The following is a 17,859-nucleotide window of genomic DNA, read 5'->3' as shown; positions in this document are numbered from 1 at the left end:
CTGCCCCAGATTTCACAGTGTTGATAAGGGTCCCGGCATGAACACACCCACATGTCAGTTTTCACAGAAAGTCATAGTGCCACCTATTGGCAACAGGAAATTATGTGTTTCATCCAAGTGGGTTGATCTGATTCGCCTCAAATGTAGTCAGACAAGCATTACGATCATAATGGTGCTTAATTGTGAAGACTGTGAGTCTTCATGGGACGCCCTTGCTGTGGAGCCGTGGTGAGCTTCGATGCTTCACCGTCAAACAGGAAGTTGTTGGCAGGAACTCCCACATGCACTGTCCAATCTGCCTCAAACTTAAAATAACTGATAAGTATCATGACCTGAACACATCTGCAAACCAGTTTCAGTCATAGTATTAGTGCCACCTACTGGAAAGAAGAAATGCAGAAACCAGAGCAGGTAATTGTCCAGTCTGAGGACAAAGGACAAAGGCTTAAGCCACTCTTAGGGTTTATCTGTGCAGGTGGCTGCCTTCGTCCATGATGGAAATGTGCAACTGATGGGCGCAGTAAGGGACTTCTGACTCATTTGTCCTGTGTCTGGCGGTCACACTTTACCTGTGGGGTAAAGTTTACATAACAATCTTGTCATTTGAGAAAATTAACAAAAATACTGCTTATGCTGGTCATGAGAGTATCAAATATCCTGAATTAAATACTTCGGTTGTTTCTTCTGCAGTTCATCTTTGTGCACTCATACAGCCAAGTTGTTTTGTTTTTGCATACATCATCTCTTGAAAGACACTATCTCTGAAATTTCCATCAAACTGAATTGAAAACAAATTCAGTTTTCCAATCTGCATCAAAGACTATGAAAGGGATCTTCGAAGGCGGTGTGTATATTTTCTTGCTCAGTGAAAACACATTGCATGCAAATCTGCTGTATGCCACCAGGAAGTTTGGAACTGCCAGGACATGAGTCAAAATCACGACACTGAGTGAGGTGTTGTTGTATTAAACAGCACAGAGACATCTGGAGGTAGAGCTGAACCTTTTAATAGAGTAAAACAGTCTGCAGCTTGTATTTCTGATGTGGATATAAATCATGACAAGCAATAACCACAAAAACTGTGATATGCCAGTAAACCTTATATATTGTGGAATCAAGTCATCATCATTTTTTGTACGTTCTGTGTCCATTTTCCCTGTCAGTGACACTGCCCTGAAAGAGGGCAAGAGACAACAAGAGATTAGATCTGTGAGAATAAATTAAAACTCAAAATCAGAACCATGAGGTTAAACCTCTGGCAGCTGTGATAGCACTGACAGATGCATCAAGAGAAAAACTAAACACAGGATGACAATTGAGCAAAACTTACAAAGACTCCTTTCATTCTGTAAACTCTGGCAAAAGGTGATTCCTCTGCATAACCCAAAACACTGCACTGTGTGTCCTCGTGTGGGAACCCCTCAACTACCTGTTGAAAAAAACATCACAATGAATATATAGAGAAGAGGAGCACCCAGTGTTAAAAGAGCCATGAGACTGATATGCATACATTGCCCAGTGTGTCTGGAAGGCTGTCCAGTTCCCTCTTCCCTCCTGGGCTCAGCCCATATGACCAGTGCTGACAGCAGTGCTGTGGCACTAATGTCGCCACGAGCAGGATCCACAGTGCCAAGGTTTTCACAGCCATTCTGAGGAAAAAATATTATTTTGCACATATACACATGCCAGTATATTATTTTTATCATTATTTTCCCCAAAAACGGTTGGATCTCAGCACATTACTGATTTACTTACCTTCTATGCATGAAACAGGCAACTTCTCTGATTTGCTCTTGTCTGCAGTCCTTTGTTAATGCTCCTGCACACTGTTGTCCATGGTTTATATATAAGCCTGTGTTGCTTCCGTTTCTCTTAGCCCAGCACTGGGGAGGGGGTCACAAAGTGGAATTAAGCAGCACTTACAGGCGACCTGCAGAGCAGCTTAAAAGCCTGGACTTCTGCCCCTCCAAGTTACATGACACATGTGTTGGCTACATACTATCTAGCATCATCAACTATTTCCATTTTCTGGCAATTTTATGATGTGCTTTCAACGTACAACACACTCATCCATTCCCAACTGATGACACAATAAATGAGGACTTTTTCTTCTTCATCATCATAGTTTATTTATAACAGTCATTTATGGAAATATATTTCCATGGTCGAGTGCAATAATCATAGATAGGGAGACTTACACCACTCCCCCTCTTTAACACAAACCAATCTTTGCCCCGTAATGCATTCAGTGAGTTGTATTAAAATAAATAACCATAGCTCTTCAGTTGATTTTCACGCTCAAGGTGAAATACACAATATGATTGCCTTCATCATTCATTCTCACAGGCTTGGTACCTACTATTGAACAGAGTGAGTAGTATTGCATCAGAGCAGCTTTGAGCTACAGCTAGAGAAAGTTCACCAGCCAAAGACGAGTATAGCTCTTCAGACATGCAAACAGGACACTGTCCAGTAAGATCTTAGACAAAACAGATGACAAAACCACTCTAACAATTGTTTGGTTTTTTTTGGGGGGGGGGGACTTGGAAGCACTGGATTTGATTTACATAGGATTACAAGCACCAAACATTTTTGGTGAAAAGTATAACATGTTACAAGTTAACATATACTTGTGCAAATAAGTTCAAAGCATGATTAAGTGATATACATTGATACATGGAACATGTTTCCAGGCAAACCCACTTTGACAACAAAAAACAAATTAAAAATGGCTTTCTGTTAAAGCACAATTATTTTTCTCTTAGTGGAAAGTATAATGAATGACATACATAAACATTACAATAAGTAGTGCCACAGTCAAATGCATGCAACTGTGGATTGCTCACACACCAGATAAAAATAAAAAGAGGTAGATTCACAGAGCGCAAAACAGGGAAAGTTTAAGAACACAATATTTAAAAGTAGGAAAGAGAAACCTCACAGCTGTATATTATGTATTGCATACCCAAGCTGTGTTTATAACTAGCCTGCCGCATAGTTTTACGGTGCACTATCTTCATTTCTAGCCTTTTAGACTGTGCTAGTGTATGGCTTTGGCTTGCATTGCTTCCTTTAGAATATGTTGAATCCAGCAAAATTAAGTTACATAGTTAAAGAGGAATATATAACAACACAGTTATTGGTAAGTAACCCCTTCAATTTCTGCTACAGCAGCAGGCAGTGAAGCTCAGTGCTCTGAACCTCACTGCGCATAGGTAATCTGATTGTGACTCCCATTAACATGTCAAGTAACATGAAATGAATATAAATTATGTGAAACATTAAATGAGTATAGTCATTGGATTGCATCCAGACACATCTACATACACTAGGAACATGACTTTGTTTTGGTGATATATGCAGCTCAACATTTAAAAACACCCTACCATACAAACACACATGAACAACCCTGGATAAATTCTAGTGCAAGATATTTAAAGCTAACGTAATATTGGTGGAATGCCAGGGATGTGCATACAAGTACCTGTACTGCAGACAGGTAAAGAGAGCTTGATAGTAGGGGAGTATGTGGAGGAGGCCGGCTAGAGGAAAAGAGCATTAAAGGAGCCAGCTGTGGCCCACATGTGTGTGGAGTTATCTGACACTCTGTGACATGTGCAGAGGGGTCAGCATCTCTTCAAAAATGGCTCCTTTCACATTGGACCCTCTTAGGTTGGCTTCTTGTAGATCACATCCAGAAAGGTCACAGTTCTGCAAAGAAAGCAGAGACCAAACAGTAAGACAAGGAAATTACAGGTTTGGTAATGTAAGAGAACTATACAGAAGCAGGTTGAAAAAAGAATCACATTTTGCTGGCAAGTTCATTCCAGCCAAAGTGCTATGAAGTGTTGTAACCAATGATCTTTTATTATCAACATTTTTTTTTATCTGTAATTTTATCTTATGTAATGTTAATGTGCAAATAGTGAGAAATATACAAAGCAATCTTCCACAGTCTAAGCTGACATGGTTAGATTGTTTATTTTGTCTAACAAACAGTGTCAAATTACTGTATATTGAGTTCACAATCATACAACACTAAGAAATCAGAACCACTTGTTTACATGTTTACTTAAAAACATGACTTAAATCAACAATCAAAAATATTGCTTATTTCATTTTTTCTACCCATTGTAAGCTTCCAATGGCTCATGTAAAACCTAAAAAATTCTGATTAAAATAATATCTTCCAACCATTAAAATTCCAATTAAGAAAGAAAGACTGAATTCATTGTATCCACTGTATTAGCTACTTCTTCATTGATAGGAGGGTTCAACCTTGTATTACTGTACAATTCAGGGATCCTGCTGCTGAGCTATCAGAAATAAAAAACTATTTTGCCAAAAGATCTGGGATTTGCCACAAATGTATATTATATTAAAATGATCTATGAAAACATTTATTTAGATTTGTACCATTTCATCCTTTTTGGCTCTAAAATATTGCTGTAACTAACACTGCCAGCTGAGTCAACATGAGCGTTTTTAGAGTTAATCCCTTCTGATAGCCTTAACTCACCTCGAGATCAGTCCCTGCTAAAGTGGCGCCCCGAAGATTACAGTTCTTCAGCTTGGCATTTTTCAGAGTGGCCACACGCAGGTTGATACCGGTCATTTGGCTTCCTTCCATGTCAACTCCTTTTAGGTTAGCACCTAGTTACAAACACATTTGGTTAAAACATGACTACAAATGTGGGACCAGGTCTTCTTTGATTATGAATTGTAATAGATTACCTTCCAGGTTGGCCTTCAGTCCAGATGGATCTTCAAAATTGCATCCTTTGAGGGAAGCTCCCTCAGCATTGGAACAGAGCATCTTCACCCCTTGTAAGTTAGCACCCTTAAAGCGACAAAGCAAACATCATCATTGTTGCATATGCAAATATTCAGTCACATCCTACAGAGAATTCATGTTACATTACCAGACAGGAGAAATCTGTTTGTTGTTGTTTTTTCCCAATGGGGTGACTGAGAGAAGGTGTATGCAACTGACAAACATGTTTGAGAATAGAGTGAGGGGGCAGCAGGTGTGAAGTGTTCACCAACAGGAAGGCCAACAATTAAAAATAACACAAAAAGATACACACCACTGAGAGTGTTCATTGTAACACAGTAAAAAAAACTTCTTGAGTGTATTCTGTACTTTCTTTATATCACCTGACACTGAATATGCACATAAATCATTTAGTGCTGACAAGAAAATCATTTTCAGACTTACATCCAGGTTTGCTCCAGAAAGGTCAGCCCGCTCCAGATTGGAACAGCACAGGTTGGCATGTGTCAGATTGCAGCGGCTCAGATTAGCCATTTTAAAATTAATGTAGCGCAGATCAAGTCGGGACAGATCAGCACCACTGAAATTAAGACCCTAAAAACCATAAACGTAGGACCAAATGTTAACTCCACATGGTCAATTGATGGGATAAATGAAAACACTTGTATGAAGCTGTACCTGACAGCGGAGCTCTGACTTGGTGGGTGTTGCAAGAAGAAAACGAACAAACTCCTTGCGGGAAATGGGAGAGTGGTCCTCAGGTGGCTGTGAGTTCTGTTTTGAAAGTAACCATGTGGTAAGTCATGATGCATTGATGGGACAGATCACATTATTAAATGTAAGATGTTTGTTTTTCATACTTCATATTACCTTGATTGCTACTTCCAGCTGTTCAGCAAGCTGCTCAATTCCAAAGAACCGAGCCTCCTCGAGGACACCTGGAAGACATTTAGGACAATGCTACCAGTCCATGCTTTCTTGCAATTTTAATCGGGAAATTGTTGTGAGAATTTAATGTAACCCTCTTCAGAGTGACTCAGGTAGACTTCACCATTTAGGATTTGTCATAAGCTTACCTCGTATATTTATGCCTTCATTAATAATGAGCTGACCATGTCTCAGGTAGTTGAGAATAGGCTCAAAGTATTCTGGGCTGCGGTCGATTAGGTAAGCCCCATGCTCATCCCGCTTGTTCCCCCACACATCTGGAGCAAACACAGAGGTTGACGTAACCCATTCATAAAGATGGCTCACATAAATAAATCACTCATAACGAAATGCTTACTGATTGGCTAGTCTGCTCTGTAGCCATAATTTACCTTTCTCTCGGAACATGTGAGCAAGCATACTCTCTGGCTCCTTGCTGACCAAGGTGCTCCTGATCACAAAACAGACTCAGTCAGCAAAGACAGTGAAATGTTAAACATAAACTACACTGTGATATTGAAAGCTCAAGTCTTATGTGATAATTTATTACTGGTGAACACAGAAGTGAAACCACAGCTACCTGGTGGTGGTGAAGAGACGCCCACCAATATTGAGGGTCAGCCAATCAGTATGTGCTCCATGCGGATCAGATCTGATCTTGCCTTCATTTTGAGGATCTGTGATATAAAAAAAGAAACAGAAAGACCTGCTGAAACCGTGTGCATAATCTCACTGACAATGGATGAGACCTCTGCAGCAGACATGACAGCACTCACCGATAAATGGATCTCCTTCTGACACATACAGCACGTCGTCATCTCTGTAAGAAGCAAAAAAACACAGATAACACAGACAAAACAACAATGAGGAGACGTCCATTATGTTTTTGCAACGTATTTATTACTACCATGTTAGCTAAGCTTACCTTATAAGGGCAATGTCATCTATAAGACCACCCTTTCCATTGTATAAACTAGAGGCTTTGATTCCTAACTTATTGCTTGCTACAGATAGTAAGTCGGACAAGGTCCCGTACACTGCTACAACCTGAAAAAGAACAATGAACATGTTAGGGATTTAAGTCTGAAACAAAATGGGTCACTCCTGTCTAATACAAGATTAATGAGTCGCAGATTGCAGTGAGCTAACAGCTACGTTTATCGTAAATATAGAAAAAATGGCATAAAGGCTGAAATGAGCCATGACTACATATGACTATTATGGTTAATATGTAGTAGTTACAAGGTTGGATTAGTCAGTTGGCTCTTCTAATGAAACACGTATGATCAGTGGAAAAAGCCAATCATTCTGCGGCCCAAGCTCCCATACTGAATAGCCTGAGACTATTACTCACCTTGCCATTTTTATTTGTCCCGTTAATAAATAACGTAACTCTTCTCATTCTTTATACGCTTTGGTTTATAAGTACTTTGCTATAATTTCGACGATAATGTAGCTTTTGGCAGCTACTTGTTTGCCGATTGAAGCTGCCTAGCTAGCTGCATCAGACAACAACACGAGACAAAAGATGCCTTCAGAGCCTGCAGGAAAACTGAGAATATAATTTTTCAATGTAAATGCGGCTGAGAGTCGGATAAGTTAAATTTATAGTCATTCCTGAGCTTACGAGTATTATACAGTCGTATTGTTATATTTATTATCAGTGAATTATATACATACATTTTATTTGTTCCATTGTAGAGAATTGAAGAAATCGAAAAATGTCACTCTTATCAGCCATTACTAACAAAATTGATGTGTAAATCTGTTAAGATGTATCAATACATGTGATGAGATAAATATATGAGTGATTAGCTGCACACATGTAGAATTGCTTTCATAATCGCTATTCCGCCACTGTACAAAATTATATACCGTCGTTTATTTTTCTAAACAAATCTGAGACAAACCGACAAACCGACCAAATCAGAGAGCACCTAAAGGTGCCTTCTGATCCCAGCTCTGCAATTGGTCAGATCACTCCCACGCTAAGCTCGTGCGACGGGTGGTCTGGTACAAACACAAAGTTTTTGTTATTGATTTGTACAACAAACGGAATGGAGAAATGTGTCTGAATTCTGAGAGAGCAGTGTTTTTTTATTATTCGTTTAAAGATTCACTAGCTTCTTAACATTATTTTTCCGTCCGTGTGTTTAGGAGTCAGACCTCTTGGTGGTGGTAATGCACCACAAAGTTGCCGACCACTAAAGGTAGAAGAAGAAACACGGAACTGTCAAACAGCATGTTAATTCATCTCAGAAATTAGTTTTGTTCAGCTTCAGGTCTGAATCAGTCTGGAGCAATTCTAATCCTGTTTCTGCTGATTAACACAATGGCGTCTGACAGACAGCACTGCTCGTGCTGCTCCCACCCAGTCTCTTCTCCTAGTGTTTACCAGACGCTGAATGAAATGGATTTTGAACGAGGTTTGCATTCACGTGTCATACATGTGTTGGCTAAGTTAAACCACGGCATTGATAGAATATATAAATTAGATTAGACTGGTGTGGTACAGTGTTATGCTGTGTGTCATTTTTCTCTGCAGGTATCTGGTCTGCTGCAATGGATGGGAACTTGGAGAGGGTCGAGTCCTTGGTCCAGAAGGGCACAGACCCTAACCTGAGAGACTCATCTGGATACACAGCTCTGGTGAGTTTGCTTGGAAGATGTTTTGGGGATAGTTGCTGTAGTGTCCACTGTTCTCGTGTATCTAAATAACTGCTCTATTTTTGTGTGTTCTGTCTCAGCATTATGCAAGTCGAAGTGGTCATCTTGCTGTATGCAAGTTTCTTCTTGAGGAGGGTGCCTGTGCATCTCCCCAGACACCAGGTAGTGCCACCCCACTGCATCGATCAGCTTACTGCGGACACCTGGATGTGGTTAGACTCCTTCTGCACCACAGGGCAGATCCAATGGTCTGTGATGACGATGGTTCATCCCCTTTACATAAGGTACAGCAATGCAAGCAATAACATAATAAAATCTTTTCAGAGACAGACTTTGATGATCGTGTAACCAGTCCCTGCATTTGTTTTGTTTTTTTGTTAAATGCTTGAGCAGGCTGCAGAACAGGGTCATGAAGAGGTGTGTCAGCTACTTCTTGAGCACTGTCCAGCACTCCGCAGCCAGGTTAACAAGAGGCTTCAGCTACCCTACCAGCTGGCGCAGCGGGGGGATCTGCAGGAGCTCTTAAAGCCACCTCGATGACAACGGACACACTGCATCTGGGACATGCTGAGTTGCTAAGATCAGACAATGATGTGACCTCAAAACATACTAGGTGAGGTGCACTTAAGTCCACATCATTTTGACCTAGACTGGGCTACGCACGTTAACATCAGCAAAGAGCCACTAAATGAAACAGGGTGAACACAACATTGCATTTTCTAGTGTCATACCATAAACATCATCCTGTTTTTGATTTCTAGTTTACTGCTTGTGTAATAATTACAAATCCTAAGAAGTAGGAATCCACAACACCTGCCAGCTAACACCAATTTCCACTGTCTGCTATTGCTGCACTCTTTTCAGGCAGTTGTCCAATAAATAATTCTGTTTAATTAACAAATAATGGCAGCCATTTCCAGATTATTTTAATTATTGACTATGACCATTTAGCAGAGGAAACTACATCAGATTTTGTGTTCTAATGAGCAAGTTGTAACTGACGTATTTAGTTGGGGTTTGGGAGCCAATAAGTGACGAGGAAACAAACAGATGTGATCTGATCATTGGGAAAACCCTAGTGAATACTCCCACCTGACTGTGTGATGTGTGAATGGCTGAATCTGCAGACAATGCTGGTATCAGTGTGTATACACTTAACTTTAATGTGCGTTTGTTGATGATTTCACAGTGGAATTAGCCTGACATAGGGATTTTTAAGTTCAATAAAGAATCAAAGCAGGTATACAAGTTAGCTGCTGACAGACAGGAACAGCAGTCCACTTTAAAAGACACAAGGTCTTCCTCTGCTTAAACCCACCCTGCGATTTGAAATTGTCTGATTTTAAAAAGGCAGAAAGCACTGTATAAATACTAATATCATCAGAATAATTTAAAAGAGTAAAAACATTTGAAAAGTCTCTAGTCTTCTAGTAAACGGCTCAGGGATGATGGTTTAGAGCCACTTGGTTGTTGTTGCAGTGCACTGCAAACACCAGCATTCTCCCTCGCTGCAGCATTAATGACTCTATACTTTGACACGGCAGTTTGCATTAAAACTGGAGGTCAAAATCTTCCCTGTGTCAGGGTTATTTGTTAAAACTTTGTCTGGCAAATTTATGTGGTGTGATCCACATGACTTCCATACGTAATTTCCCCGAGGGAGTCATCCCAAAGGGATCAATAAAGTCCGTCTAAGTCCTCTCGGCTTTTTCATTTCTCTGGCAGCAGGGGGAGCTATTGTCCTATGAGAGGCATGTGTGGGTTTTTTCCAGTACACCATGTGAATTAGCTGGCAGTTTAAACACAGTGACCTCATTCGATCCTCTCAGCACACTGCTGGAACACTAAACTGAGTAACTGTTAAAAAGAGAGAAAAGCATCAGTGTAGCTTTTGCAGCTGATGGTTAAGCATCATGGATGGAAACCACAGTTCAGCTAAGTTATGTTTATGCCACCGGACTGGGAGATATTTACTGTGTATTAATGAAGTTATCAATCAGATATGCACTGCAACAGATTTTTGCCGGTTATTTAGACATAATCCTAAGTTTGACAAGGTCCTTAACAGCACTCATGCTCAACCTACATATTTTACCAGTGACCTGTTGCAAGCAACATGTCTCAGCTGCTTCTATGCTACTTGTTTTATGTCTCTGTCAGTATGTTTGCAAAGACTTGAGACCTACTGCTTCTAGTGTAAAGCATTTACACCTTTCTACACTGAGAGCAGATGCTGATGGTTGATAGTCTTTGTATTTGTGGTGAGGTAATGACCTGAAACCACACAACTGTTCACTAACCTGGAACCTCTGGCTCCTATTTTGTCATACCTGTGGTTTTTCATACCTCTTTGTGTATCATTGTGACCCATAATGGAAGATTAAGTTAAATTAAATAATAGTTTTGTACAGTAGGTCTTTAAAAAAAAAAAAAAAAACTTTTTTGATGATTTTTTAAAAGTTCACTTAGATCATTCATCTTTTCTCAGGTTATCAAAGGCAGACACACTTTATATGCAAAGGGAACAAAGGATGGAAGCCTGGGGGTGAAGAAAGGATGTTGATATTTCCATATCTACTGAAACAGATGGAAATACTTTCAACTATTGTCTCATATACTTACTTATTCAAAGCATGTTCAATAAGTAACACATGCACATACAAGAGGCAGATACCTTCTCCTCTCAGCCTCCCACAGATGTGCAGAACGAGTACTGCACTTCTCCGGCGCTCCTACAGCCTGCACTAAACAAACCCACGACAGAAACCTCTCGCTGCAGTCTGAGGAACTTTCATTGGGTCCGCCGGTGGGTGGTGTTTCCAAACTACCTTCAAACCACATCCAGCGCCGTGACTGGAGGGGTGCCAGGCCACATCTGGAGCTCATTGCAGCTGACGCCACACAGCACAAGGAGATGGGGTGTTGGAGTGGGGTGGGGTGGGGGTTTGGGTTGGGGGTATTTTAGCTTGGAGAACTAAGCCAAGAGAGCTGACAAGTTCCCCCTTCCACAGAGCTGAGGAGCCGTTACCAGGGTCACCCAACATGAGTGCCACATGTCAGTAATGGCAGTGTTAAGTAATAGCAGTGGCTCAGCCTTTTTTTTTCATTGGTCACTGAAAGGATTGGTTATAAGATATCCTTGTTTGTTATCTATATGGCACAACAAACAAAAGCACATTATGCTATTTGAATTAAACCAGTAATTTTGACCGGCACACAGACTATCACACCCGCCCACAGCACCCTCTGATTGTTCCCTTGCCAGGTTCTATGTAACATAATCAAAGGTGATGTCTTAGATTTGCTAGCAGTGAGCGAGGTAATGAAAACCCTCTGTGTCACTCGCTAAAACCGGAGGAATGTTAAAGGGCCTCATTCTTTTTTGATAATTTTTCATGAGCTGGTTTGAATTTGAGAGCTGCTTTGCCCCTTTATGTGGAAACAATCAGAAATGGGCCTGTGTTGGGTGAAAATGAGCAGCTATGTCAGGGGGAAAAAAAGACATTTTCCACCCATTTTAAAGTTACTTTCAAGGAACTGTGCTACTTATTTTTGTCAGTGAAAATGCTGTAACCAGTGACATCTAGAAGGCTAATGTGTGATAAAGTGTGATTTTTATGCCCAGCTTTTCAGTGCTTTCACGTAGTGTGAGGACTTGGGGAGGACTCCATAAGATGAGGAATTTGGATTACAGCTCTGCTTTGTGAGATTTATTTGGAAAGCAATGAAACTTCCTGGCCCTGGAACCCACTTCCACCATAATGAGCCCAAGTTAAACCAGGACTGGATGTTATTTTCCTCAGTAATAGAAGGTGGTCTGTATGCCATGCTTGCATGGAGGATTTGCAGACAGCGCTTATTTTAAACAGCACTTCAGCCTGAGAGGGGATGATGAGAACAGCTTGTCCTCTGTGTGTATTTCTTTTCCTTTGTGAATTTTAAGCTGTAACATTAGTTGTTTTTGTGACTACTAAAAAAGGTATAGTTCAACACTAAAAAACATGTAGTTCACCGTTGTATTCCTTTGTGCCAAATGTCAGTTTACTCCATTTAGGTGATATCTGGGTGATTGTTTTCACTGGTAAAAGCATCATCTGGACCTTATCTTTCCTGTGTCCGCTTGTACAAAACCACTGCTGTTCTCTGGCCCCCAAAGCTGCCCTGGCAGAGCCAGACCTGTCTGAGTTATCCCATAGTAATCACATAAATGGCTGGCAGATGGGCACACATTAAAAAGCGCAGCACCAGGCTCTGACATGGAGGACCGCCCAGCGTCGTCTCATCTGCTTTGGGGAAGCAGGAGTGTGGCTGTTGGTTGAGGTGGTGTGTGTGTAATCAAATCTACGGGAGCTGCTCCTCAGAGATGCTGCATAATCCAATTTAGGTCCACTCCTACTTCAAAGCAGCATGTCGTCTGCTGGTTGAAGTGATGTTGCAGATCTTACGCTTTCGTTTTCCAGGTCATCGGGTGATGAGAGCCATGAGGCCAGAGAGCTGTAGCTCACCTCTTCTAGGCAATCAGTGCTATGGCCTGTGGCTGTAGGCCTATCAGGTGATTCAGCCAAACACAAATAGGGCCATGTGATACAAGTAATGAACATTATACCCGTCATTTTAATATTGGATATGGAAGTCATGTGGATTTGGGCTCCAGTAGCCATACTTGGACTAAAACGCACATCTGGACAATGCCAAAATGTCCCTACCTGCGTCTATAATCATGAATCATGAGTTTCCTCAGGAAGTTGTGCTTGGTAAACATTCAGTAGTTTTTGTGTTACTGTGGGTATATTAAAGGCAGAAAGTTTATTTTCCCAGATGTTTTTTTTTCTTTGATATGCTGTGGTGGATGGTTAAGTTTCTTTTTATTGATTATGGAGATGTAATCTTCTCAAAAGCATGTCCAGCAAAACGACCCATAAGCTGTACCATATGAGTCAGAGGACAATTAATGAAGCTTTATGGATCATGTATCTAGGTCCCATCATACCAGAATGTTGATGGATATCAGCTTATTATGTATCATCTGCCAAATCTGCAAAGGATCCCTTCAGATATACTGTATACTGTACATATGTTGGTTGTTCAGTGCACTTGAGCTTTTCCAGTATATTGTTCACATGCACATATTGTCCACCTTATTGAGTTGAGTCTATTTTCCATGTTTTTACTCACCTATTTAGCAACTGTGGTTCACAAGGATGGAGGTTTTGAAAACTTTTTGAGAGAGCGTAAACCAGAGCAGTTACCCAGTGTCATTCTTACAGCACTAGATAAAATAGTTCTAGTATTTGGTATTTAAACAGCTGACATCGTTGTAAATGGTAAATAAACTACATCTATATAGCACTTTTCTAGCCACTTTTCTTTACACTACATCATCAATACATAATTTAATGTTGAGGTGAGTGCTCAGTGCGAAGTACAGCAGTGGAAAGTATATTTCCTCAAGTACAAACTGAGTGTACTTAAACTGACAGTGTTTGCACATTTTCCTATTTTATACCTCTACTTAACAACATTTCAGGGGAAAATATGTTGCTTTTTACTTTACTACATTACCAGTTATTTTACAGATTATGTTTTTACACCCAACATATACACTGTGATGAAATGATATAGATTAAATTATCAAAGTATATGTAAAGAGAATAACTCCACTTTATCCAATTAAACATTAAAATGATGCCTACACATCAATGTGCTAGTAATAGTAATCCAATATAATGATATCTAACAGTATGATGCTCACACAGGGGCCACTTTCTGCATTACTGGTAGTTTTATTTATTTTTTAATGCTTTAAATACATTTTGCTGATAACACTGTACTTTGTACACTTTGAAATGCAATGTAATGGAGTATTGTTATCGTGGTATTGCTATTGATCTGAATGATTCCTCCACCATTTGTGAAGTAAAAGAAAGGATCACGAAAAATACTAAAAAAGATCATAAAGTTTTTAAATAACATAAGCACAGGAAGAAATATTTTTCGGCTTCCAATTTTCACTGATGTGGTCAGACAATCACTCAAAGGCAACTGGATGTGATTTACATTCAAAACCTTTGATGTGTCAGGTTTATTCATGCATTGTTAGGACTGAAGCATAAGAGGCTGAGTGAACACAAAGACAGGATTCTCTCTTCTTATGTGAATCAGATAAATCACATATCAAGAAGAACATGGTTAGAGCACAAGAGAAAAAAAACAGAGATTTGGTGGCAATCATTCACAGCTAAGACAATGGAGCTAGCACCTTATTTGTTCTACAATACCAAACAGCAAAATATAATACCCTCATTCAGTGTGAACGTCCAGGGAACGCAACACTGGGCTGCACGTGTAATTGAACAAGATGGTTACGCTGATGAACTAGAGACTCATAGAGGCTCGCTGTCCCTCTGTCAGTAGGTGCCCAGCACACACTGGCCCATTCATATGCGCATTCCTGTCTCTCCACTCACAGCCCAGCAGGTTCCTCCCGGCCACTCAGGACAGGGGCTGACACACACAAAGGGTCTTCAATCTGCCTAAGACAACAGCCAGCATAAAGGCCCGGAAAGCCACAACAGCGTTATGTCAAAGAGTGAACTGGGGGTGGTGGTGAGCAGAGCTTGGGGGGCCCTGTGTGGAACAGGGGCACCGCTGATGGATGGATGAGGGCTGGGCTCATGCGACGTATAGTGGAAGGCCTGTCTGAGGTTTTTGTGCATAAAGGAGAATATTTGTACGTGCCACTAATAATGGAATGCAAACACGAAAAGCAAGGATAATAACACACCACTTAGGGGCGATGAAGAAGCTGCTAGGGAAATCATCATGCAAAGCATCCCTGGGGCAGATATTGTTCACTCTGAGGATTGCATGACTCTGGGTTTGTTCTCATGCTGATGTGTGGCTTAGCCTACCTTCAGTTTACTTTTGCATAAGGTATTCCTGGCTTTAACAGTGTCCGGCACATTTCCTTACGCTGAAAGGAAGTGCGGAGTGATCAGAAATGCCCCACCTCATCTTAAAACAGACTGTGTCTGGTCTGAGCTTTTGTCAGCAGCAAAGGTTTCAACTGACTTTAAAGCCTACACAGTCCTGTTCCTGTCTCAGATAATGTAAATGACTCGTTTACATTGTCTGAACCTTGTAGACAACCTGTGAATATTATTAGCATTTCCTTACAGGTGAAAAATAACTGCACTGTGCAATTGATAATAAAAATCATAAACTTTATGCCTTCATTTTATAGCCTCTCAGTTAAGTCTGGTCCATAACCTCACATATATAATTCCTACCATGGCATGTACACATCACAGGGACAGGTTAATGTGTGTTAATTAGTGATTTAAACTCACTTTCAAATTAGCCCCAGATAATACAAGCTTTGTGTGCTGGTAAACTAGTATAGAAACAGAGGCAGAGTGTCTCATTGATCTATAATTGCTTTTTTGAGTTTTGTCTTATGTTTCTTGCATGAAGCTGACTGTTCAGACTGGGGTGGAGATTTCCTGACTTTCAGATACATCACTCACCTCCTATCATCAGAGGAAAACAATTAGCAACCAAATGAATAAACAATCACCACATGTAATGGATTCTGCCAGAGCTTTCATGTGCTATGTAGAATTTTTCTTTTTTATTATTAACAGCCTGATGCTCATCTCAAGGGAGCTCTTTAGCAGTGGCACAAAAAGAAAAAGAAATGTCTATAAAATAACTGCGTGTTGCATCAAAGAGCTTCTAAGTCGTGGTTGCTGCTCTGAAACTGTAAGATGTGGCTGATGCACGTTTAACTCTCACTATTAGATACCCCAATAAACATGCTTGGTTTTTGTCTGGTATGTATGTGGTCGTCAGATTCACACTTCATCTGCCTCATAGTTAACAGTTCTCTTTGAAGCTGCAAGTTAATTTGAGCGCAAAGAGCGTTTGACCAAAACAGCAGTTTAGAAATGTTAAAAGTAGGAATGTCTGACCAAAATACGCTGATTGTAAAGTGTAACATAAAGATAGTATTTGCATTACAGTCAGTCAATAGTCAGCATTTTGGGTAATATATTTATAAGTTTCCTTACCAAGAGTTCAATGGGAAAATCAATGCTACTCTAATGCCTGTACATCAAACATGATGCTACAGTCAACAGCTGGTTAGCTTAGCTTAGCATAAAGACAAGAACATTACGCCTGGCTCTGTGCAAAGGCAGCAAAATCTGTCTGTCTGTCAGCACCTCTAAAGCTCACTATGTAACATTTTATATCCTGTTTTTTTAATCCACACACACACACACAAAAAAAAAAAACAAATTGTAAAAACAAAACATTATCGGGTGGTGGACTACTTCTTGGCCATCACATGAGGAAGTCACTACACATGATCAAAACATAGTTCAGCAGATAGTTTCACATAAAACCACACAACCCGTTTCCAGTCTTTGTACTAAGCTAACTGGCTGCTGGCAGCAGCCTCATAGTTGGCATGTGAGAGTGGCATCGATCCTTTCACCTAACTCGCAGCAAGAAAACGAATAAACATTATTTCCCAAAATATTAAAACTATTTAAAAGACTATTCACTGACTTAGCATTTCACTCCTGTAACATTTCAAAGAGCATCACATTTTCAAATGTAGGGACAAGATTTTCTCTACGCCTATTTTGCCCCTAAACCACAGAACCCAACTGACATTGAAGTCTGATGAATTACATCATGTGATGCCCTTGAGGTAATTTATCAGACTTCACCCAGCTCCACCTGGAGTCACAAAAGACTTTATAAACTATTGTCAACTATTGCAGTAGGACCCTCCAACACCTGTGAACAGGCTCCAATGTGTAAATCCTGTGTTGTGTTCTCCTTTAAGAAACATTCTCTAAAATGACATGGGATTTTAAACTAATTATAACAATAGTAACAAATTTAGCACCTAGATGCCTAGAGCTAGAGCTACAGCTTAAGAAATGGTTGATAAACTCACAGTTCAGCTTTTAGTAAACCTATCTTGCCACTTTACTGTATACTGGACTTTTGTTCATACAGCACATTGTTCAGTTGTGATCACCTCTTGCAATTTCTATTTCTAATCTAAAATTAGAATTTTAGGTGGATTGATTACAGTGTCAACACTTCATCTAATCTGGATGAGTCAAAGAAGCCATACATTGTGTAATCTCATGCCAGGAGCCTCCTGTGTTTGCTGATAGGAGCTCAGCTTGGAGCTTGTGTTACAACCAACATAACAGCAGTAAGATAATGTTTGCTTTCTCAGTAGAGGAATAGAATAGAATGGTGCAGCGTCTACAAATGCAGAGCAGAAGTATCTTTGGATGAGGCTCAGTTGTTTTTGTATGTGACTCTAGTACTGGCCTTCAGAATACAAAATGTATATATCCAGTAAAGTAAATAAGAGAGTCACCTCATTTTGTGAGTGGCTCCAACATCACACAAGGTTAACATTGCATGGAAGATGAAAGGCCAACACATGTTGAAACACAAATCTG

General features: G+C 40.2%; 3 protein-coding genes across 4 annotated transcripts; 1 reads left to right on the top strand and 2 right to left on the bottom strand.

Annotated features, from left to right (window-relative positions):
• Nucleotides 1-1,002: 1,002 nt before the first annotated feature.
• On the bottom strand, nucleotides 1,003-1,815 carry LOC108878062 (progonadoliberin-1). The gene is made up of 4 exons (XM_018668358.2): nucleotides 1,756-1,815; nucleotides 1,511-1,649; nucleotides 1,331-1,429; nucleotides 1,003-1,173 (listed from the first exon to the last, which is right to left on the bottom strand). The coding sequence occupies exons 1-4, from the start codon at nucleotides 1,764-1,766 to the stop codon at nucleotides 1,126-1,128; spliced, it is 297 nt and encodes a 98-aa protein (XP_018523874.1). The 5' UTR covers nucleotides 1,767-1,815; the 3' UTR covers nucleotides 1,003-1,125.
• A 288-nt stretch (nucleotides 1,816-2,103) lies between these two features.
• Nucleotides 2,104-7,237, bottom strand: kctd9a (potassium channel tetramerization domain containing 9a). The gene is made up of 12 exons (XM_018669708.2): nucleotides 7,056-7,237; nucleotides 6,627-6,748; nucleotides 6,478-6,521; nucleotides 6,282-6,378; nucleotides 6,094-6,152; nucleotides 5,851-5,979; nucleotides 5,645-5,712; nucleotides 5,453-5,548; nucleotides 5,219-5,368; nucleotides 4,735-4,840; nucleotides 4,520-4,653; nucleotides 2,104-3,711 (listed from the first exon to the last, which is right to left on the bottom strand). The coding sequence occupies exons 1-12, from the start codon at nucleotides 7,101-7,103 to the stop codon at nucleotides 3,595-3,597; spliced, it is 1,170 nt and encodes a 389-aa protein (XP_018525224.1). The 5' UTR covers nucleotides 7,104-7,237; the 3' UTR covers nucleotides 2,104-3,594.
• Nucleotides 7,238-7,677: 440 nt separating this feature from the next.
• On the top strand, nucleotides 7,678-13,717 carry ankrd39 (ankyrin repeat domain 39). Of its 2 annotated transcripts, XR_007814485.1 has the most exons (5): nucleotides 7,678-8,127; nucleotides 8,247-8,350; nucleotides 8,449-8,652; nucleotides 8,762-8,981; nucleotides 10,857-13,717. XR_007814485.1 is itself a non-coding variant. In XM_018669733.2 (4 exons), the coding sequence occupies exons 1-4, from the start codon at nucleotides 8,034-8,036 to the stop codon at nucleotides 8,906-8,908; spliced, it is 549 nt and encodes a 182-aa protein (XP_018525249.1). In that variant the 5' UTR covers nucleotides 7,678-8,033; the 3' UTR covers nucleotides 8,909-9,940. The 2 variants fall into 2 exon arrangements, 1 of the variants encoding a protein (XP_018525249.1); XM_018669733.2 differs by lacking the exon at nucleotides 10,857-13,717 and having other exon boundaries at nucleotides 8,762-9,940.
• Nucleotides 13,718-17,859: the final 4,142 nt, after the last annotated feature.

Source organism: Lates calcarifer, linkage group LG13 (assembly GCF_001640805.2).
Source record: "Lates calcarifer isolate ASB-BC8 linkage group LG13, TLL_Latcal_v3, whole genome shotgun sequence".
Lineage (NCBI taxonomy): Eukaryota > Metazoa > Chordata > Actinopteri > Centropomidae > Lates > Lates calcarifer.
The sequence above is the reverse complement of the archived record's forward strand: the minus strand, read 5'-3'. Positions and strand labels throughout refer to the sequence as shown.